The sequence below is a fragment of the Taudactylus pleione genome, unplaced genomic scaffold (genome assembly GCF_031769625.1).
Source record: "Taudactylus pleione unplaced genomic scaffold, aTauple2 ptg000080l, whole genome shotgun sequence".
Taxonomy (NCBI): Eukaryota; Metazoa; Chordata; class Amphibia; order Anura; family Myobatrachidae; genus Taudactylus; species Taudactylus pleione.
Window position 1 is genome coordinate 3,328,161 of NW_028284482.1, and position 24,740 is coordinate 3,352,900.

Consider the following 24,740-nt stretch of genomic DNA (forward strand, 5'->3'; position numbering starts at 1 on the left):
GCATCCCCCATAGAAACCTATGGGGGAGGCGGCTTCCGGCGGCAATGGAGGGATCGTAGCAGGTATCGGAGATACCTGCTGCGGTCCCTCCTTCATACATTCGGGGGATACTTAGTATTTGATTTAAACCCCCGAATTTTACCTCAAATGCAGTTTGATAAATGGGCCCCTAGGAGATGTTACAAGTGGCCCTACAGGGCCACTTGGATTGTAAGGAATGACGTTGGACACTGGCTGATGACGTCAGGGTCCCCTCCGTGAAGGGGATTTAGACATTACCGGTAGTAATGTCTAAATCCCCTTCACGGAGAGGACCCTGACGTCATCAGCCAGTGGCCAGCGTCATTCCCTACCATCCAAGTGGAACATCTCCTAGTTTGCTATGCTTCCTTGCCGAACATTCCGTACACACACAAAAACGTCACCCGGTCCCGTGACCACATCCCGCCCACTGCGTGACTTCTTCCTGCCTGCCCCAAGTCAGAAGATCCAAAAGTGTATCTGCATTGACCGTACCCAGCTGTTTTGTGGTCAGGAACCGTAGCGCGCGCATCACGTTACGTCACGCAGTCGATGAGAAGTGAAGCCGGTACGTGTGACTGCGCGGCGCCCCTACTGTGCTCTGTTACTGGGAGTCAGATCCCAGATACAATGGGATCATACATACTTACAGGGGTGTGCAGGAATATGTGCGATTATCATTCCCCATTTTAGCTATATGATTCTTTTTCAGGCATCACACGATTTCCCCATATAGTGCTTTTTCTTTTACTGTATGGTATCCCTTTAAGACTTACCCGGCCACAGGTGACCTTTAGTGAAGTGAACTCTGAAATGTCAGATATACCTTTCACCTCCCACAACATAGGGTTAGGTAGTTATCTTGTTCCCATCGATGCGGAGTCATATTCCTTCACTGGTAACTACTACTGAATGGACAGAAATAACATTTGCATGGCTATTATAGTATGGGTTGGGTACGGGATCCCGGCGGACAGAATCCTGATGCTGGCATCCCGACCAGGTTACCGTCCTGATGGCTGTAAGTAAATATACTAACCCACAGGTTCTCAAACTCTGGGCCTGATTCAGAGCCGGACGCTCTGAATCAGGGCCGGCCTACCTAAAATTGGAGCGGCCTCCTGGCCGCTCGCTTAGCTGTGGGTGACCACCCACAGCTTATGTGAGCGGCCAAAAAGATGGTCGCGATGGTCAAGACCATCGCGACCAATGGGCTTGCGACGAGACCCTTGTGGTAAGGTCTCGTCTGCCGCAAGCCCGGAGTGCTTTTGGCTCTATCAGAGCCAAAAACACTCCCACTGACATCACTAGTGATGTCAGTGGGGCCGGACCCAGACGGTAGGCGTTCCCATGGGAATGCCTCCGTCTGGGCAGCCACAGCCCCGGCACGCCCACCAAAGGGGGCGTGCTGTCAATCACCATCGACAGCACGCCCCCTTTGGTGCGAGACCCCGAGCGACGGCTTCCCCGTCACTCGCCGGGTCTCACGCATGCGCACGACGGAGGCGCCTCTGTCGTGTGCATGCGCATTTGGGTTACATCGACCCGCTTGCGAGCGTACAGCGCTCGCGAGCGGGTCTGAATGAGACCCTCTGTCCTCAGGACTCCAAGTAGTGCATATTTACCAGGTCTCCTCACAGAATCACAAGTGAAACAACCAACTTTACCGTTTTAACCAGTACAGTACAGTTTTTTAAAGGTCTGTACCGGCAAACGGGCTGTACCGTTTGTACCGAGTTCTCAATACTTTTAGCAGCGCTGCAGGGACACTGGACTCCCTTAGCGCTGCTGAGTGACAGGTGGCTCTGCTCCTCCCCCCGTGGTTCTCTGCAAAGCAGTCTGTACTGATGCTGCCATAATCACCCCAGCGATGATGTACAGAAGTTAAACCAACCCGCGCTGGCTGCCTCCAGACCCCAGGTACACTGGTACAGCACCAGTGGACATGCCCCCTTTATGGCTACACCCCTGTACCGGATTCTAGATGTGAAATGTTAGAGGGTATGAAATAATTAGCTCCACCTGTGGATCTTTTAAAATGTGTCAGTCTGTAATGACTGCACCTGTGCACATTTTCCAGGGGTCCTGAGCCAAGTGTGAGTACCACTGTACTAACCTAACCCTCCCTCCCCCCTAGTGCCTAAACCTAACATCCACCCCCCACTTGAATCCTAAACCTATCCTTCCCCCCTCAGTGTCTAATCCTCACCATAACACCAGTACTTACCATCAGGATCCCGGCGCTGGTCATTCCGATAAGTGTAGGGATTCAGGCGTCGGCATTGTGAACGGCAAAATCCCCGCTGTTGGGGAATGTATCCCTTATAGTATATAGGGCTTATCCACACTGGTGAGGAATGTAGGTTCTTCTGGATTTTTACTGACAGGCATTAACTAAAGATATGACTGAAAAGAATACTTGTAATGAAACGTTTTAAGTGGCAACATGTACTCAACACAGGCATCAAAATTTAGAAAATGTTTTTGAATGGTCGATATATCAAATTCAGTGGAAAGGAAAAAAAAATACGTGAACAGTTTAGAATTACATATCTGTATATCTTCATTAACTGTATTAAAAATACGGATATTTTTTTAACCTAATCAGAGCCACTGCAGGTGTCCTTACTATGGTCATCATGATCAGCACAGCTATTCGCACCAGCCAGTGGCACCCACAAACAGTGGATTTCTGCAGGCCTGTATTGAATGCGTTTACACGTCCTTACTGTATGTAGCATACAAATGTTATTACTGCATAAGTATCAGTGCATCTAGATTTGTAAGAGATTTAAAAACATCAGAGTTGCTTTCAACATCATATACAATTTTTGTTTTTAGATAGTTTATAAAATAGTTATGAAACAATCAGTGCTTCCTAGTAACTTTACAATAACTGATAATAAGGTGCAGAAGCCGACCTGAGTGGAAATATGCAGACCAGCGCCTTATTCATTTGAATTTCCATGTGAATGTGAATTTGTCCAAACGATTGGTGGTTTCTGCTACCTTGAAAGGAGAAGAAAATTCCAGAAATTCTTCATCAGAATCCAAATGCAAATAATGTCCTTTGTGACGCAAGTTCACCCAATTAAGTAGTCTGTACCACTGCTTCAAAATAAATAGTTTATTAAAGGTTTGTAGTATGGCATGCATAGAAACGTGTCTTGATCATTTGGTACAGCATTATGAAGTTTATCACATGCTGTACCAGAGAATAAGACATGTTTGCATGGATTCCAGGCTATGAATCCAACTACTCAATTGGGGGAACTTATGCCAGAAAGGATATTGTTTGCAGAAGCTGACCTGCATGCGCCACACTGGCATACCCACACTTTAAATGACTGAAAGACGTGTATGTGGCAAAATAATTAGGTCATAGTTTTATTTATTGCAATCATTAAAATAAGTAATGAAGAAGTGGACAAAGGCTACACAATCCTTAAACCATTTTCAATCATTGGGGCAGGATCTTCCTACCTGGTAGACACTGCAACTGCACTCCCTAGGAACCAGCCGCCTGTCCCATAGGCATCCATACCTGGCACGCCCACCCTTGTGGTCCAACCATCCAAAACTGGATCCAAGTGAGCATCCATTAACTGGGGGTAATTCTGCAAACCTCTGCTGGCTCTCCCCAGTTACTATGCCTTGCGCACTGCTTTCCCACGTCACGAAGTCATCTGGCCACGCGAGGACCGAAGCCCCCACACTGCGATCTACTACTGCCAGACTCCCTTCTGCACTAACTGAACAAACCATTAATGATGTCTAACAAGAGCACGCCCTCGCTCCAGTCTAGACCACTACATTCAAGACTGATGTCCTTATGCTGCATGACACCGCTGTTGTGAGAGGTGATAAGCCTGGGAATGATGTTTTACTGTATTATGCCTGCTTGGTACCCTAGGCTGCTGCCCGCATGGTGTCTTGTGCAGGGACAGCGTTTGCAAGGGGATTCGGTGAATATCCCGACAATCGGAATGATGGTGCTTAGAATGGTTTTGCCGGAATCCCAACATCTGGCAGAATCCCGATGCTGACATCCCAACGGTAAGTACTGCGGTTAGGGAGAGGGTTAGGCACTAGGGCAGTGGTTCTCAAACTCAGTCCTCGGGACCTCACACAGTTCATGTTTTCCAGGTCACCTAGTAGGTGCACAGGTGTATTCATTACTTATTGACATTTTAAAAGATTCACAGGTGGCGCTAATTATTTTACTTGTGATTCTGTGAGGATACCTGTAAAACATGCACTGTTTGGGGTCCTGAGGACTGAGTTCGAGAACCTGTGCACTGGGGGGAGGGCTAGGGCGTCGGTATACTGACCGCCGGGATCCCGAGCACTGGCATCCTATACCCAACCCGGTTGCAAGAACTGCTGCCCCTGCAGAAAGAAACAAATTTCTCTGTTTTCGAGAAACACTACCACAGTTACTGACACTCCACATGTGTGCCCTGTCAACTCCCAAAAACTTAGGCTGTGGGAGACGAATAACAAAGACTTTGGGAGCTGACAGTAACTGTGGCAGTGTCTCCCGAAAACCAAGAGACAACTTTGTTTCTTTTTGCCAGGATGTCTTCTGCAGGGATAGCAGCTCTTGCAACCGCTGTCCCTGCACGAGCGTTTGCAAGAACTTCAACCATGTGCCTCACTGTCGCAAGACTTTACTTACTCAGATTGTTACGTCCTGATGTAATGCTAAAACACTAAGGCTGCCCTGTTTTTGCTCTACTCTAGCAGTACACTCTTAATATCTGACCATATCCTGTACTTTTCACAAAACTGAAGACCGGTCCTGCCACCCAGGATATCCCAGACTGACTCCCCCAGTATTAACTGCAATGACCGCCTTTTCACACGCTGAAGCTTCTAACCCCAAGTGCTTTTGTAATACATCTTACAATACATTCTTGCCACTCCCACTTCAAGCCGACTATCAGCGCAAAAGATTATGCTCCCTACATCATGAACCAAATTGATACCACCATGTAGTTGTATAATTTTCCTTAGCCAGCATCCTGCTCAATTCCTTTCTTGAACATTCTGGCACCTTCTCCTCATTTGATCCCACAAGTGAAGATAAAGTACCTACTCTCTTATCTTCCTACCCTGCCACCTCTCCCCCAATTCATTCAAGCCCTGTGTCCAGGGCTCGTCTCCACCTAACCTAAGATATGTATTGTCTTTTATTCTACTGTTATCTGTGTAGTATATTCATAATGCAGCGCATCTTCCTAATCTGGGGAAAAAATAAAAAATAAAACAACACAATTCTGTCCCAAAATCTCTCTCCCAAATGAATAACCTTTTACACTGCTCCCTGTAAGCTGCTTGAAAGACTTGCCTATATCCACCACGGTCAGCTTATTAAACCCACTCCAGTCCAGAATCTGTTTTATACATACCATAGAGACTGCACTGACTAAAGTGATTAGTGATTTGATCACTGCTATGTCTAACGCCATTACCCGCTTCGTTTCCTCTTGGCTCTGTTTGTTGCTTTTGATCCTGCTGACAACTCTCCTCTCATACAAGAGCTACATTTTTTAGGGCTGCCTTACACTTGTCCTATCCTGGTTATCAAATTGCTCTTTCAGTGTTCGATTCTCTGTATTTTACTTTATTGCAGTTGTTCTCAAACTCAGAGGTTTATGTACTAAGCCTTGGAGAGAGTTAAAGTGGACTGAGATAAAGTACCAACCATTCAGCTCCTAACTGTCACTTTACAGGCTGTGTTTGAATAATGACAGTTAGAATCTGATTGGTTGTTACTTAATCTCTGTCCACTTTATCTCTCTTCAAGGCTTAGTACATAGGGGTCCTGAGGACATAAGGGTATACACATTTTCCAGACCTCCTAGCGGGTGCACAGCTGTATTACCAACTGTGACCTTTTAAAGATCCACAGGTGAACTGGAAAACATGAACTGTTTGGGGTCCTGGGGACCAGGTTTGAGATCCCCCTGCTCTGTTGGTTGGAGATAGGCCTACGTCCTCTTCCTTTCCCGATCTATACTACCTCTCATGGAAAACGAATCGGCTCTTTTGTATTTCAGCATTCTCTTTATGTGGATAATACCAAATTTACTTATCCTCCCCAGGTTTCTCATTATCCGTGTTAACCCATGTTAATGCAATATTAAAAACAGTGTTAATAATATTGCTACCAGCCAACTGTAGTTGCTAACCTGACATTTCTATTTCTGTTGATTTGCTTAAAAAAAATTGTGTTACATACCTCTAAGGAACATATCCAGAATCCGCACATGTCGCACGCAACACACTGTAAAAGTAAACTTACATTTATGCACCCATTATGCCCACTTTGATTGCTACCATAGTCTCCTATTTACCTCTACAATCTATTCTGAATGCAGCTGTGAGGCTGACGTCCTTCACAAACTGGGATCTACTGCTCTGTCAGTGCCTGGATTGGATGTGCCTTTTACTGAATTCCATACAAAATACTGCTGCTTACTTATAAGGCTATCAAACAAGCTACAACCAACCTATAGATTGTAATTTTGTGAGCAGGGCCCTCTTACCTCCTTGTCTGTCTGCCATTACCAGTCTCTTGTTTTATTACTGTTGTGTTAATGTTTTGTTCCCAATTGCAGAGTGCAAAGGAATATGTTGGTGCTATATATAAGTAAAAATTAATAAATAAATAAATAACCTATATCTCCTCATTTACCTCCTGCTATGTCCCACCTAGATCCCTGTCATTTGTACCAGATATGCATCTCTATGCTTGCCTTTCATGCTTAAGGGACTTTCCCCAAGCTGCACCTACTCGGCGGAATGCTCTCCCTCAGTCAACAAGACTTTCCTGAAAATTACCTCTACCAGCAAACTCCAGTATTACCTCTTCCTGCATGAACTCCCCAAGTTATTTTACTCAACTATCTCCCCTCTACCAGGTCCAATCATACTTTACATCTTTCTTATTTTTACCCATACACTGCAGTTTTTCCTGCTCTGGCACTCTCCTATTCCCCACAGCTACTGGCTCCACGTGTGACATGTCTATTTTCCTAATATGAAGTGCCAGTGTCAAACTACCCTCACTCGCCTCTGGGAGTTCTCAAACTGTGATAGATGTCATTAATACCCCTTTTACACCAGAGCAAATACCGGGGTTATTGCTGGGTCTACCGGGTCGCAACTCAGTATAACAGGGTCCCTGAAAAATAACCCGGGTCAAGTGACCTGGCAATCCAACCCAGGTATCTACCAGGGTCGGACCCAGGATGGACTTGATGGTGCAGTTTAAACGGCGCAACCTGGGTTATCCGACCTGGGTCATGCCTAAAATGAGCTGATTGGTGGTTGTGGGTCAGTCACCTCCCACTTTATATGACCTCACAAGTTTAGCAGGGCAGACCGAGGTTCATTGTGAACGAGGCTGACCTGTTAATAACCCAGATCGATGGTATTGTGTAAACGGTGTCTGATCTGGGTTAGAACCATGTCTGAAAACCCAGGTCGGACCCATTTTTTTTGGTGGAAAAAAGGAATAACTAACTCCCAGACACTTCTCTTTTGCTAGGGATGGCCATCGGTGGGGTGTCCATCGGTAATTACCATCGATGGCACAAAAACCTTCTATGGCAAACCATGGATGGTTTGCAAACCTCGATAGCCACCGCTGCTGAGGGAACGGTGGGCCGCAGGCCAATCAAAAATGGGTGTGTGGCTTAGCGGGGCTAAGCTCCGCTTCATCAAGAAAATAAATAATAACCATCGATGGCTAAGAACCATTGGCTCTTTGCCAGTGATGGTAAAAGCATTCAACATCAGCCATGATTTAGAATCGTCGATGGCCATCCCTATCTTTAGCTACTCTTCCAGACACATGTCCGCAGTATCACGCTCACTGAGTAAGCTACTGTACTTTCAGACACAAGATGCATTTCTCCCAATTACTATAATGAGGTCCCTTCATTAGCTGAAATATGTGGTATGTAACCTTGTACTGTTAGCGTCTCTCAGTCCCAATATTCATAAATGACCTGCATGCTGCCACTGTAAGTATTTTAGCTGTGTATTGCTGGTCGCAAGGTGCCCCTCCCCCGCCATTTTCCAGTGCCTTTGCTTTTGTAGTAACTGGAATTATGTACTGGTAACACTAGATAGTGAATACCTATTCGTGACTCAACCCACTTTGCAGCTGCTGGCCTTATGTCGGGTACACACTAGACGATATGTTGTCCAAACCGGCTGATCAAATGACATATCAGGCACATCGGCCATTGTGTACCCGCTACGTCGCTGACATGCACTTCCGAGTGATTGGAAGTATTTCCCCCCCGCTTCCGCTCCTGGCATTGGCAAGTGTGTATGCACTTTACGATGCCGGCGACATCGGCGCTGGGTACACATCGCTATGTTTGTACACAGTTTTAGCTACCCTATATTACAAACTGATTCAGAAGCCTAATATAGTGCTCAAGGCAATTGTTTATTGTGTTTCTAGCTGTACATTGTCTACTTGAAACCGCCCCTTCACACCCCAGTTCCGACTTTCTCATCATAAGTGTAAATACCTTCAGGATGTCTTACTCTACATAGCCCCTACTTCTGTGTGCCCATTTCTGGAGCATGTGTAGTGCTAACGTATGCTCTGCAAACAGCATCAGTATTTGTAAGTGTTGCCCCCATGTATTTGTTATGAATTACAAAACCTATTTAAACTGTGCCACAAAAATGTGATCTATTTGGAGAATAGATATTTCCTCAAATGGCTGTAAAATGGTTACACAAGTTAGAATAATTTTTGCATAAAGACTTCAGTGTGTAGTGGAATTGTCAAAAAGATAAGAGATCAATTACCATGTAACTAGGGGAATCAGCAAATGAGACTGAGGTTTACTACATATAAAGTTTGCATATTATTTTGTTTGGAGCTGGGTTGTAAAGCTAATTTGCATACTTAATGCATTTATTAATTTAATCCTTAATGCACTGTAATTGTAAAGAATATTTAATTAACATAGTATATTGTATAGTAGTATGAACATATGTAGACTGCATTCTGACAGATTTTGACACATTGTGTAGGTTATAGTCCAGATCCAGGGTCAGACAAGTACAATATGATTAACAATTAACTTCATACACTTACATTTTGCTGTTTCATCTTACAGCTCAGACTGCAAAGACATGTCCGCTCTGCTAAAAGGTAAATATCTTATGTCATTGATCCTGTTTTTGGGATCATGTAAAACTAATGGCATTTATATTTCTGCATTCATTGTCATTGTTCATGATTTTTTTTTTTATTCCAATGAAAATAAAGACTTTATTTGTAAATATGCAGTTAAATTCGAAGGGGTCAATCCAAATAAGTGCGAGATCCTCGCACCCACGAAATACTGTAAGCACTTACGGTATTTGTGGGGTGAGAGAGGGCCTCGAGGAGGGCAAATTGCTGTGTCGTTGCCAGCGTTTCTATTATGTTCCAACTGCAATTTCCCCCCTTCCCCCTCCTAATTGAATTGTCCCCTAAGATAAAATGCAATTTATTCATACTGGGAGACATTTCTAAGCAGTGAATTGCTAATAAATTAGTTATAGTCGTGATATAGTCATTAGGTCAACATTTACAATGGCTACATTCATAAGGTTAATAGTTATGATATCGACATTGTTAAAAAGTCGACAGTCAACATGTCAACATTCTCAGAATGCCGAAATTGGGGTTAGGCTGCAGGCGTTGGGGTTTGGCAGAGAGGTTAGGGTTAAGTTTCGGGGCACAGGTGTTAGGGTTAGGCAGTAGCAGGAGGGCTACGGAATACATACTGGAACGCTGGAGGATATGGGGACTGACCTGGAAGTGGTATTCACTTGACCGCTGGGCCACGGAAGCCACGTTGGAGCTACTGCAGGTAAGTCACCGCTAGGCTACCAGACAATATATTGACTTTCTAACATATCAACATTTCATTAGTAGAGATGTGTATGACTAGCGCAAAATTCCCTGTAAGATCCAATAGATTCAGACGTGCACCTGGGAACAACAGGGGCCTTTCAACAGTGCCCCCAGAGAGTAATTGTGGAGAAATGGAATGGTTCCTGCGCTATCTTGAAATCTGTGTTGTAGATAGATTTGATCTTGTTCCCGGTGTATTCCGAAATATGTAAAAAAATATAAAACTAATATTGTGTGATATTGTTAACTGAAATATGTTATATTCAATGAAATTAAAAATGCACTCACTATTTGTAGGTTGTATTTGAGCATTGGACCAATCTCCACTGTGATCCTACGGTGGTGGCGAGATAAAACGTTGATCCGATGTGTTCTTGGATCACTCTGGAATGGTGTCAGTCATTAGGAAGAAACAAAAGTAACATGCCTCCATAGTGCAAAACAGTAAACCCAAAATAAGTCCTACAATATAATTTTTTTTTTTTAAGTAAATAAAATATACTAGAAGAATTAATGAAGGAGTGAAGAGAACCAATGAATGGTTACCTAGCAACATGTTTCGCAGAGCTTCTGTCCGCTTCCTCAGGCTGGTAGTAGAGGAATGAACAACCTGGCCTTTAAATAGGGAACTTTAAGGATGCTAATGATGATAGACAGGGTGATCTTAATTGAATGATAGAGAGAGAAAAAAAAAGCAAATAATATTGGTAAAATGTTGAAATGATTATGTTCATTGTCACTGCACATCTAATAATTGCATGACTGCTAGAAAAAAAATGAGGATAATATGTGTAAATAAACGAAAAAAGTGACAAGAATCTAAATGGGAGGAGTTGATTCTGGACGTGGTTTAGAGAATGGAGATGATTAGATCGTGATATCCCATCTCAGTGCCAAGTTCTTAAAATGGAGGACCAGCTCATTGATAAGCATTGCAGACTTACTTGAGTAATTTGTGCGAAGCCGATCTTTAATGCTGCTGCAGAGCTGTCAGCAGGAGTTAGTCGCGAAGGGGATGAAATCTGAGTGAGGCTGTGTTTACCTCATCGTGATTAACAGCTGAACTCCACTGAATGGTCATATGATGAGGATAGGTTGCCTAGGAGACCCATGATGCTCATTGCGGAGCAGAGACCGGGTCGGGGAGATGCTTTAAACTGGGCTGATAACGCAGGTCAGGAATGATGTGATGTAATTTGGACATAAAAGAATGTGTCACTAGCGTGTCGATATGGATAATAATAACAAATCAATGATGTGGAAATGGATGTAGAATGTGGGTGGTTAGATGAAAGTGTGGTTAAGTGAGTGTAGTGTAAAGTGTGCAGATGTTCAAGGAGAAACGTGCATTAAAATGGAGAAAAGTATGAAAAAAGGGCTGCTGATCTAATGTAAAGAATGTGTTTTATATGGTAATGAAAATGTATGTAGATAGTGTGAGTAATGTAGGAAAAATGTGCAAATGCTCAAAAGTGCATTAGTGCTGAAAGGGGATAAAACTGCGGACAAAATCTAACAATCAATCTTTTAGAAAGTGCTTAAAGACAGATGCATATGCTCTCAATTGAGACATGTCAAGGCAGAGAAAATCAAATACATTTGCTGATGATGATATTACAAAAGAGATGTCAATCAATAATTTCCCAGTATATCACATAAAGATAGCAGCAATCTGGAAGAAAAGAAAGTTCAGAGTTCATATATTTTACATGTAAAGAGTCGTATATAGATGCTAATAACTGGGAAAGTCTATAAACTGTGACCAAGAAGATTAAAGAAAAACTGCAAGATCAATATCTATGTTTAATCCAAGGGGAGACGGGGTCTTCATTTGGTAAATCAAATATGTTTCTTTTTGTGCAAGTTTCTTCTGTCTGTCCCCTCCTCTTATTCCAAGATGGATCCCATCTATACCAATAACTTTTAGCCCTTCTGGGTTACTGGAATGGACATGTAGAAAATGCTTAGAGACACTGTGGGTAAAGAGGCACTTCTTTATATTCAAGATATGTTCCTTAATCCTGTTCGTCTGTGTTCTTGAAGTTTTGCTGATATACTGTAATTTACAAGAGCATTCCAGCAAGTAAATAACAAAATCACAATTACAGTTGATGTTTTGTTTGATCGAGTATTCTTTCTTGGTGACATTGAAAATAAAGTTATTAGTCTTAAGTCCATATTTGCATGCGGTTCAGGAGATGCACGGAAAGAAACCTTTACTTCGAATATTGAGCCAGTTTTATGAAGTTTTATTCATAGATGGTGGTACTATTGGTGCCAGGATACTTTTGATGTTCGGAGCTCTTCTGAAAATTACTTGTGGTTTTTTGGGGAGGTAAGTCTTCAGGATCGGATCACAGAGCAAGATGGGCCAATGGTTATTAATGATTTTCTTGATCTTTCTAGACTGGTCATTGTAACCATTAATAAAAGGTATAGAGAATTATTTCTTGGTATTTTTGTTGGTATTACTTGATAACAGATCCTGTTTGTTCTGAGCTTCATATTCAGTCAAGCACTTTTCCAACAAAGGTTTAGGATGGCCTCTTTCTTTAAATCTTTCAGAGAGAAAAGAAGCCTGTTGTTTATATACTTCCAGGTTTGTACAGTTTTTTCTAATGCGTCTGTATTGACCTTTGAGAATGTTGTGTATCCATTGGGGATTATGGCAGCTGGTAGGCATCAAATAGTTGTTGGAATCAACCGGTTTAAAATAAGTTTTGTTTTTTATTTTTCCTTCTTGGTATATGTCCAGATCTAGGAAAATAATATTCTTCCTGCTCATAGTAGTTTCAAACTTCAGATTTACATAATTGTTGTTTAAATATGATAAAAATTGTGTTAAAATTTCTTCATCTCCCTTCCATATAAAAATATCATCAATATAAAGTCGCCACAGGACCAGGTTTGCACCAAAGGGCTTGTTATTCCATATCCTGTTGTGTTCCCAATGACCCATGAATAAATTAGCGTAGCTGGGTGCAAACCTGGTCCCCATGGCCGTGCCTTGGATCTGTAGATAAAACTCTTTTAAAAGTTAAAAATAATTGTGACCTAAAATAAAAACAATGCTGTCCAAAATAAAAGATACCTGGTCTTCAAGCAATTTGTTGTCTTCTTGAAGACAAAATTTTGTAGACAATACACCTCGTTGATGTCTAATGCAGGTGTATAAAGAAGATACATTCGCCGTACATAAAATGTATCCATTCTCCCATGTAATGTTTTTAAGAATATTGATGATTTCAGTGGAATCTTTCAAATAAGAGGGGAGGGTACTTACTAAGGGTTGTAAAACAAAATGTCCACATATTTCGATAGCCCAGATGTTAAGGAATCTATACCCGATACTATAGGTCTACCAGGTGGGTGTACTTGGTCCTTATGTACTTTGGGTAAATTGTAGAAATATGGGATATGTGGGTGAGCTATATACATATATTAAAATTCTGATTTCTGTAATATTCCTTGGTCTAATGCTTTTTTCAGAATTGTTTACTGCTCACATTTAAAGGTAATGGTTGGGTCTCTATCCAAAACCTTGTAGGTTGCTGTGTCCCTTAGAAGACCTCCAGTTTCTTGATAGTAGTCTTTGGTATTCATGATAACAGTACCCTCCCCCCTTTGTCAGTGGGTTTATTATTACTTGCTCATTATTTGTTAGCTAGCTCTTTTAGTGTGTTTCTTTCTTTTCTATTTAGATTTTTGATTTTCTTTGAAAAATCCATGTGTTCCAAATCTTCTATATCTTTTAATACCATGATATTGAAGGTTTCTAAAAAATTGCCTTTGCAGTATATCGGATTGAATGTTGACTTGGGTTTGAGTTGACTGTGCTTAAAAAGATCTACCTCCGTTGTGATATTAGTTTTTAATTTGTCATTATAGTTTCTAGAAGAAGCGTCATTCTTTAGAAAATATCGTTTCAACGTAAGATTTCTGGTGTATTTGTGGACATCGATATAAGCATTAAAGGAATTGACATTTTGTGATGGGCAAAACCCAATCCTCTGTTTAGTAGGGAGATGTGTTGGGTTCAGTTGCATGTCACTCAAATTGAAAATTCCTGTGTTCTGTTTTATCTTTTTTGGATGAAATGTGTCTTCCCTTTGTCCCTCTTCTTCTATTGTTCTTCTTAATGGTGATGCTACTGCTATCTTCTCTTGAAGTGGTGAGAATCTGATCTTTGTGCTGGATCTCCTGTCTTCCTCCAAAAAATGAGAGGTGGAGCTTGTGGGTCGTTTCCTATGGTTATCATATACATTCTCTGTATATCCTCTGTCGAGTGTGTTCCTGATATCCTCTATTCACCCAACCAGGGTTGTAATGTTGGTGATATTGGTTATAGCCATAGTTCTTCCAGTTCCTATCGCCTTTATGTTGAAAGTGAACATTCTGTTGGTATTGAGGTCTTGTCCTATACCCATTGGTAGGATAGAAGGTATTGTAATTTCTTTTGTTTCTTTGTTTTATCCTCCAATCTGCCGGTGAAAATGTTGAAGAGGATGGTCTTAAGCCTTTATCTCTATTTCTGTTGTAGTCATGGATAGATTCCTTATCAAATTTGAATTTCAGGTTGTTGTCCTCACTCTCTTCCACTGCAATCATCTCTCTGTTAGCCCCAACTGAATTTTCATAATCTTGTTTGTCTTTTTGGAATTTTCTCCTTTTTATCTGTTTTATGTCTTCTTCAGCTTTTTTAACTTTTTTCCCATGTCATTGTCTCCAATTTTTGGTACTCTCCTTGGTGTTCATGGGGATTTAGTATACTTCTGGTATCATTGATGTCTTTATCTAACTTAGGTAATCATGTTTTTTTTGTAATTGATCAGTTTCATTAGGTCGAAGAAACATTGGTTGATAGTGTTGTTCCAGTTATCTCTGAATTGATTGTCAGTATCATCCTCGAGAGTAAAGGAGGCTTGTTTCTGAATTCTCAAACCCCTTGGTATCCTTTGACTTCTAGATACTTCTGTAGAGTGGCGATATCCCACCATGTTTTAGTTTCTGTGTTTAATAAAAAAAATTTCTCTCTCTCTATCATTCAATTAAGATCAACCTGTCTATAATCATTAGCATCTTTAAAGTTCCCTATTTAAAGGCCAGGTTGTTCATTCCTCTACTACCAGCCTGAGGAAGCAGACACAGGATCTGCGAAACGCGTTGTTAGGTAACCATTCATTGGTTCTCTTCACTCCTTCATTAATTCTTTTAGCATATTTTATTTCTTAAAAAAAAAATTATATATATATATATATTTTTTTTAGAATATATATTTTTTTTATCGTGTATCTTATATGTCCTTTTAGATTATTGATGTAAATTAGGTTACACCAATTATGGACCAATAAAAGTATTTTTTATAAAAAAAATACAGCAAATAGATTTTTTCATAAATCAGTCTTTTGGATCCAAGGACCACAAATCCCATATAACCGACGGACATCGGTTGTTAAAAATAAATGTCCAAGGCTTATATCATACCCCACAGAAGGTGAGTAAACTACAGAATTGTGTAGGACTTCTTTTGGGTTTACTGATTTGCACTATAGAGGCATGTTACTTTTGTTTCTTCCTAATGACTGACACCGTTCCTGACTGATCCAAGAACACATCGGATCAACGTTGTATCTCGCAACCACTGTAGGACCACGGCGGAAATTGGTCCAACGCTCATACACCATCTACAAATGCTGAGTGGATTTTCAATTTCATTGAATATAACATATTTCAGTTAACAATATCACACGATATTAGTTTTATATTTTTTTTTTACAAATTTCGGAATACACCGGGAACAAGATCAAATCTATCAACAACACAGATCTCAAGATAGCGCTGGAACCATTCCATTTCTCCAACATTTCATTAGTGTCTAAATGATGAATGTCAACATGGTCATTGTCGATGTTATGATCATGTTGACATTCTCGTGTCGATGTGATATATGTCAACATTATGACTATCGGCAAATCATATCACACCCATCTCACAGCACTAAAAATGCAGTCCTAACTACTCTTAAACTTTACCCTGTTTAACCACGTGCCTGGGAGGTAATCTTCTAGCAGCGCAGATATTAGAGGGAAGCCACACCCTTCTACCATCCTCTGTGCAGCAAACTCTGCCTCTGCCTACCCATGTGTCCCGATCACTGCTGGCCACAGTGATCGAACAGTGTGTATGTACATGTGTATGTATATATATATATATATATATATATATATATATATATATATATAGTGTGTATATACAGAGAAAATAATCGGCACTCACCAGATATATGTCTTTTTCATTTTAGTTTTTCTATATAATTTTTCTTATTTTTTTCAGTATTGTGGTTTTATTATTGTTGTTGTTTTTTTAATATACACTTGGTGTTTAGTAATAGCCATACTATTTACCCATAATGATTAACCATATCTCAAATTTATCAGCAACATATTAATAAAGAAAACTTCCCTGCTTATGTGCAAATATGCTGGTAATCCAGTAGATGGCGCCTATATAGGCCTTGCTACACATTGGCTATGCGTTCCAATGTGATGGCACGCAGTCTAAATTGACTTTTGACCATTAATGTTGTCCGGACATGTGACTTCCGGTTTTGGCATGCGTTCCACGGTGATGGAGCGCATGTAACTTCCGGTGGTCGCGTTCCCTTAGTTTCAAGATGATCGTTAACCTGATTTTTGCTTCCTAATGTGGACCGGACACGTGACTTCCGGTGTTGGCGTGCGTTCCTCGGTGGTGGAAGGCATGTCACTTCCGGTTATCGTGTTTTTTTTAATAATATTATACCTTTAGCGCTGGTGTGCATAGCGCTGGTCTTACTGTATGATCTGCACACAGTTAGGAACGCTCTACCTAAAGGGAGTGGTTCTATTCGAAGAATATAATGGTATTATTGTGTTTGTACTATTTTTGCTACCCAGCAGGCTGTGCGGCTGGGGGTGGCACCTTGTGTTAATTGTTTGGGGTATTAGTCTGGCTAGTCTGGTGATGGTGTATATCCTGCACTTGGCTGCTCATTAGGAATTGTTGCATGGTTGCTGAGGTCTTGATAAGGATCCTGGATTGGGATTGAAACGTCGACTGGACTGAACCCCTGTATCTTGCTGCTACGGGTATTTCAAAACCTGTTTTTGCATATATAAATAAGTCTTTTTTCATATATCTGGTGAGTGCCGATTATTTTCTCTGTATATAAATGGACAGTTCTGCTGCCTTTAAATTGAGCACCCCGCCTGTATTCTTGTCATACTGGAGTGTGGACACCTTGGAATATACAATTGATCCTGGCTTCAATATAAGTTTCGATTTTTGTCTGGCACCCTGCTCGTTTTATTATGGATGCACTAAATTGATCATGTATATGGAACATTGAACTGCCAAGTGACGTATTTCAGCATCACATTTTTTCTAAGGATTATTTTTAATATATTTTGATATATAATTTTTTGTTATCTCTCATGTGCAAGGTCTCATGTTTTGGTTAGCCTTTGGAATATATGTCTATCCTGTCTCCATGAACTGGGTTGGTATGTGTTTGTAGTTTTTGTGTTGTTTGTCGTTTTTTGAATATAATGTGTGATATTGGATTGGGAGTAGCAATATGGCATCGGGACATGGTTGTGAGCTTGATGAGGCTATGTTCAGTGCTATTGAGACTAATGTCATTTCACTGACTGACGATGATGCCGATAAAGTTTTGTTTAATCACACGGAATTTTCTTGTCTTCCTGATGAAACCCCTAAGGATTTATTTCATAGAGGCTTAAGGCTTAGGAAACGTGAAATTGAGCTTTTATTACACAGTCAATTTCTATCTGACTATTTCAGAAATAAGAAGATCCCTAGAGGTTTTAGGGTCAACAACATACCTACCCTAGGCCGTAATAATTTAACATTTTGCACAAAATGGTGCGGAGTGCTTAATAAGTGCTCACTAGACCTGATGGTTTTAGTCATAGAGGAGGTGGGGACCGAATTGGTTAAGATACGTCAAGAAATTGCCGTGTTTAATGAAAGCTCACTTCGACTGTTATCTGCTGACAAAACAAATAACTGGAGTGATGATAAAATTACAGAACAAATTAATGGTTTCCAACAAGAGCTAATAGCCTTTAAGAGGAAAAAATTGAGTACTGTCAATTATGATTATGCTAACCATCAGGTTTACAAATGGCTAAAGAGTGAGGTGGGTGGCAATAGATCTAGACGTCACCAGAGGGCATATACACAGACACCCCGCTTCTATGATTCCTCATCATCCCAGTCCCACTCAGAGGGTGAAACTATAGACCCTAATCAAAGAAATCCCAGTGAATCTAGGCCTCCCAGTGGTTCTTTTTTAGGCAGAGTGACCGGATCTACCAGAGGAGGTCTAGATTTCCTACGAGGAGAGGGCAACACAAGAAGAAGAAGAGGCAGGGGCAGCCGGTATTAGATACAGTATTTAACCTTTCTAGCTATGAGTTGTCTGATGCTGAGTTAGAGGTGTTATCGTTAGGCCTTTCGTTTGTACCCACACTAGCACATGACAGGTTTGAATGTACAGTTGATCATTATAAACTTGGTAGAAAAATGAGACTACGTATGTTTTTTGGGAATAATAATACCGTACCAGATCAATTATTTAAATCTCCTAGCAGCTTTGATCCTTTCAGCACTAATGCTAGTATCAAAACTTTCTTGTGACTCATTGAACAGGATATGGCGCTTGTCACCAGTAAGCCTAAATATGATAATTTGAGCCCTGCTGAGAAATTGGCATTAGTCTTTGATCAAAAATGACAAAATAGTTGTGAGACAGGACGATAAGGGCGGGGCAACAGTGGTCCAGGATTGGACTGCATATAATAATGAGATACTACGCCAACTATCTGATACTTCTACTTACACTAAAGTTGCTGTGAACCCGCTGCTTTCGGTAAAAAATAAAGTTGATACAACTATTAAACGTGCATGTCAACAGGGGTGGATTGATGCTAGGGTTGCCAGTTGCTTGGTGGTGGAACACCCAGTGTGCCCTATTTTGTACACCCTTCCCAAGGTCCACAAGCAACTGGTAGACCCACCAGGGAGACCGATAATCTCCGCACGTAATTCAACATTACAGACAGTGGCTCAATTTATTGACTCTTTTCTCCAGGTGGCGGTAGTACAGATGCCTAGCTATTTAAGAGATACTGATGATTTTTTTAAAAAATTTGAGATCAGTGAGTTTACCTGCAGGACCAATTTGGTTGGCCACATTGGATGTATCTTCGCTGTATACTGTAATTCCACATGAAGGTGGACTGCATGCTATTAGACAGGCGTTGATTAATATTGATCATTGTGGCCCACCAGTTGAGTTTCTGGTTGAACTCACTGATTTGGTCTTGACCAATAATTATTTTCAGTATGGCGGTAGCTTTTATATACAAAACACTGGCACCGCCATGGGGTCGAATCTTGCTCCGGCGTACGTCAATTTGTACATGGCGGGGTATGAACAAACACATATCTTGCCAAATTTTGTTGACAATATAGTATTTTATAGACGGTTTATAGATGACCTCTTTATGATTTGGTCGGGTACAGAAACCCAGTTCATGGACATGGTCCATTATCTTAATGGTTTTGGCTACCCCCATTAAGTTCACTAGTAATATTCATCCAACGACAATGCATTTTTTGGATGTCACAGTGTTTCTTGAAGGTGATGTTCTTGGGACTACCCTATATAGAAAGGACACTGATCAGAATACCCTTCTTCACTCGGGTAGTCAACATCCAAGTCATCTAAAAGAGAATTTGCCGATCTCTCAATTTCTACGGATACTGAGATGTCCGAACGTTTTTTGGCCAGGGGATACTCTAGCACAACTATACAGAGATGTCTACATAAGGCTATTAAACGGCACGCAGACGGCAAGTCTGTTGGGGGTTCTAAAATTGACCCTACCAGAATTCTTTTTTCCAGCAAGTTTGATGCCACCTCGAACTATTCGAGAAAAATAGTCAATAAGCATTGGCCGATCATTGCAACCGACCCTGATTTGGGTGCACTTGGCAAAAGACTACCAATATGCACCTACAAACGCGGTCCCAATTTACAGGATATGCTTATGCGACCTACATTAAAACCAGCAACAACTACAGCTTCTTGGTTTCCATCTATGAGAATGGGCTGCTTTAAATGTGCCGACTGCACTACTTGTAGATCACTACTGACTGGCAGTACCTTCTCTCATCCACACAGTGGAAAAAGAATCAAGATCAAACATCGACTACACTTCATGATGAATTTTGTAGTGTATATGCTAATTTGTCTGTGTGGGGATGACAAAGAGATGTTTCAGCGAACGAATGGCGAACCATCGCTCCACGATTAGAATGGCGCTTGAGCAGAAAAAATCAGACAAGCCAGTGGCAACCCACTTTCTTGAACAGGGACATTCTGTGGCAAGTCTCAAGTGCATGTTAATTGACCACATACCAGCCCTTGCTAGGGGCGGAGATCGGGAATTAGCTTTGCGCAAATGTGAAGCTAGGTGGATTTTCTACCTTGATACATTGGCTCCTAGAGGACTTAACGAGTCCAACTCTTATAATATTTTTTTGAAGTAATATATTGTTTTTTGCATTTGTTTAAAGAATCTTTTATTTTTATTTTTTTGATCTTTTGAGGATACTGATATCTGTATGTCTTTTTCATTTTAGTTTTTCTATATAATTTTTCTATTTTTCTTATTTTTTTCAGTATTGTGGTTTTATTATTGTTGTTGTTTTTTTAATATACACTTGGTGTTTAGTAATAGCCATGCTATTTACCCATAATGATTAACCATATCTCAAATTTATCAGCAACATATTAATAAAGAAAACTTCCCTGCTTATGTGCAATATGCTGGTAATCCAGTAGATGGCGCCTATATAGGCCTTGCTACACATTGGCTATGCGTTCCAATGTGATGGCACACAGTCTAAATTGACTTTTGACCATTAATGTTGTCCGGACATGTGACCTCCGGTTTTGGCATGCGTTCCACGGTGATGGAGCGCATGTAACTTCCGGTGGTCGCGTCCCCTTAGTTTCAAGATGACCGTTAACCTGAGTTTTGCTTCCTAATGTGGACCGGACACGTGACTTCCGGTGTTGGCGTGCGTTCCACGGTAGTGGAACGCATGTCACTTCCGGTTATCACGGTTTTTAATAATATACCTTTAGCGCTGGTGTGCATAGCGCTGGTCTTACTGTATGATCTGCACACAGTTAGGAACACTCTACCTAAAGGGAGTGGTTCTATTCGAAGAATATAATGGTATTATTGTGTTTGTACTATTTTTGCTACCCAGCAGGCTGTGCGGCTGGGGGTGGCACCTTGTGTTAATTGTTTGGGGTATTTAGGGCTAGTATGGTGATGGTGTATATCCTGCACTTGGCTGCTCATTAGGAATTGTTGTTGCATGGTTGCTGAGGTCTTGATAAAGATCCTGGATTGGGATCGAAACGTCGACTGGACTGAACCGCTGTATCTTGCTGCTATGGGTATTTCAAAACCTGTTTTTGCATATATAAATAAGTCTTTTTTCATATATCTGGTGAGTGACGATTATTTTATCTGTATATAAATGGACAGTTCTGCTGCCTTTAAATTGAGCACCCCGCCGGTATTCTTGTCATACTGGAGTGTGGACACCTTGGAATATATATATGTGTGTGTGTATATATATATATATATGTATGTATATATATATATATATATATATATATATACGGTCAGGTGCATAAATATTGGGACATTGACAGAATTTTCATATTTTGGCCTCTATTCACCACCACAATGGCTTTGAAATGAAACAAACAAGATGTACTTTAACTGCAGACTTTCAGATTTAATTTGAGGGTAATTACATCCAAATCAGGTGAACAGTGTAGGAATTACAACGGTTTCTATATGTGCCTCCCACTTTTTAAGGGGCCAAAAGTAATGGGACATACTAAACAATCCTAAATCTAACATTCACTTTTTAATACTTTGTTGCAAATCCTTTGCAGGCAATTACAGCCTGAAGTGTGGAACGCATAGACATCACCAGACGCTGGGTTTCATCCCTGATGATGCTCTGCCAGGCCTCTACTGCAAATGTCTTCAGTTCCTGCTTGTTCTTGGGGCATTTTCCCTTCAGTTTTGTCTTCATCAAGTGAAATGCATGCTCAATCGGATTCAGGTCAGGGGATTGACTTGGCCATTGCATAACATTCCACTTTTTAGCCTTAAAAAACTCTTTGGTTGCTTTTGCAGTATGCTTCGGGTCATTGTCCATCTGCACTGTGAAGTGCCGTCCAATGAGTTCTGAAGCATTTGACTGAATATGAGCATATAATATTGCCCGAAACACTTCAGAATTCTTTCTGCTGCTTTTGACAGCAGTCACATCATCAATAAATACAAGGGAACCAGATCCATTGGCAGCCATACATGCCCACGCCATGACACTACCACCACCATACTTCACTGATGAGGTGGTATGTTTTGGATCATGAGCAGTTCCTTTCGTTCTCCATACTCTTCTCTTTCCATCACTCTGGTACAAGTTGATCTTTGTCTCATCTGTCCATAGGATGTTGTTCCAGAACTGTAATGGCTTTTTTAGATGATGTTTGGCAAACTCTAATCTGGTCTTCCTGTTTTTGAGGCTCACCAATGGTTTACATCTTGTGGTGAACCCTCTATATTCACTCTTGTGAAGTCTTCTCTTGATTGTTGACTTTGACACATATACACCTACCTCTTGGAGAGTGTTTTTGATTTGGCCAACTGTTGTGAAGGGATTTTTCTTCACCAGGGAAATAATTCTTCTGTCATCCACCACAGTTGTTTTCCATGGTCTTTCGGGTGCGTTCTTTCTTTTTAAGAATGTTCCAAACAGTTGATTTGGCCACACCTAATGTTTTTGCTATCTCTCTGATGGGATCGTTTTGATTTTTCAGCCTAATGATGGCTTGCTTCACTGATAGTGACAGCTCTTTGGATCTCATATTGAGAGTCGACAGCAACTGATTCCAAATGCAAATGTCACACCTAGAATCAACTACACACCTTTTACCTGCTTAATTGATAATGAAATAACGAGGGAATAGCCCACACCTGTCCATGAAATAGCTTTTGAGTTGATAGTCCCATTACTTTTGGCCCCTTAAAAACTGGGAGGCACATAAAGAAACTGTTGTAATTCCTACACCGTTCACCTGATTTGGATGTAATTACCCTCAAATTAAATCTGAAAGTCTGCAGTTAAAGCACATCTTGTTTGTTTAATTTTAAAGCCATAGTGGTGGTGAATAGAGGCCAAAATATGAAAACTCTGCCAATGTCCCAATATTTATGCACCTGACTCTATATATATATATATATATATATATATATATATATATATGTGAAATAAGGTGAGGAGTGAGCGCCTTCTGTGCACAAAGGTGTATCACAAAAGTTTGTTATTAGGTCCGATGTACTTATGAACTTTAAGGGTTTCCTCAGAAAATCTTCATATAATGCTCCCGTGTTGAATATATAGATGAATGGGAGAAAAAAAAAAACACAATAGTGTAATGTTGATAACTCAATATAAATCTGTGCTCTCAGGCAAAAAAAAGAGTGAACCAGTAACAGGGAAAAATCAATGAATATAACTTTCCTTTCTGTACACCTTTAGTGAGTGTAGTTAGCACACAACACGTGCCTTTAGGTGACCTGCACGAAATAGTGAAAAATACATTTATAATGCTTGTACAGGTTGAGCCTCCCATATCCAAATATTCCGAAATACGCAATATTCTGAAATACAGAATTTTTTTAGCATGACTGAAATAGTGAAACCTTTTGTTTTTTGATGGTTCATTGTACACAAACTTTGTTTAAGGCACAAAATTATTAAAAATAAACACACAGGCTGTGTGTATAAGGTGTATATGAAACATAAATGAATTTCATGTATATACATTAACTTTGTTTGAGCCACAAAATTATTGAAAATATTGTATAAAATGACCTGCAGGTTGCGTGCATAAGATGTATATAATACATAAATTAATTCTGTGTTTAGATCTGGGTCCAATTCCAAAGATATTTCATTATGGTATGCACATATTCCAAAATACAGAATATTCCAATATCCAAAATACTCCTGGTCCCAAGCATTTTGGATATGGGAGACTCAACCTGTACCAACATTAGTTGGATCATATTCAGGTACAATGCTGCACCTCCCACAGATGTCTCCCTTGTGCCATAGGTACGTAGAGGAGTAGGGGGATAAAAAGGAAACAGTCTCCAATCGTGTGATATTACAAAAAACACACACTTTAATAAAATTAACAACAACAATAAAGACCTGTACAATGAAAAATAAAATAATCAGCTTATCTGTCTCTCACAACCAGCGCGCTTCGTCCCGCTGTAATCGTTGGGGACATCTTCAGGAGTATAGCTCCTGCTGCTTTGTCCCAATCACTGGCCAGCAGTGATCAGGTAGCCGGCGGTACCCCTACCCCCTTCTACCGGCCTCTGTGCAGCAGAATCTACACTAGAGAAGCAGCAAACTCCACCTCTGCCCCCATGTGTCCCCATCACTGCTGGCCACAGTGATCGGGCAGTGTGTATGTGTATAAAGCAATCCATGGTCTGGCACTCCCATTGACTTCCTATAGCTGCTGCTGGTGTCCTCACGAATAGATATATGTATAACAGAAGGTGCGGCACTCAGGCATAAAAACAGCTCATAAGACGAC

General features: G+C 40.8%; 1 protein-coding gene across 3 annotated transcripts in view; it reads left to right on the forward strand.

The window, feature by feature from the left end:
- Positions 1–371: 371 nt before the first annotated feature.
- Positions 372–24,740, forward strand: part of SERHL2 (serine hydrolase like 2) — a 102,387-nt gene continuing 78,018 nt past the window's right edge. The window contains exons 1-3 of one of the 3 annotated variants that reach the window (XM_088468020.1): positions 372–589; positions 3,935–4,077; positions 9,174–9,208. In XM_088468020.1, coding sequence (XP_088324146.1) covers positions 4,061–4,077; positions 9,174–9,208 — 52 coding nt within the window. In that variant the 5' untranslated portion in view covers positions 372–589; positions 3,935–4,060. The remainder of the gene's footprint in view (positions 590–3,934; positions 4,078–9,173; positions 9,209–24,740) is intronic. The other 2 variants (XM_088468018.1, XM_088468019.1) reach the window with 2 other exon arrangements.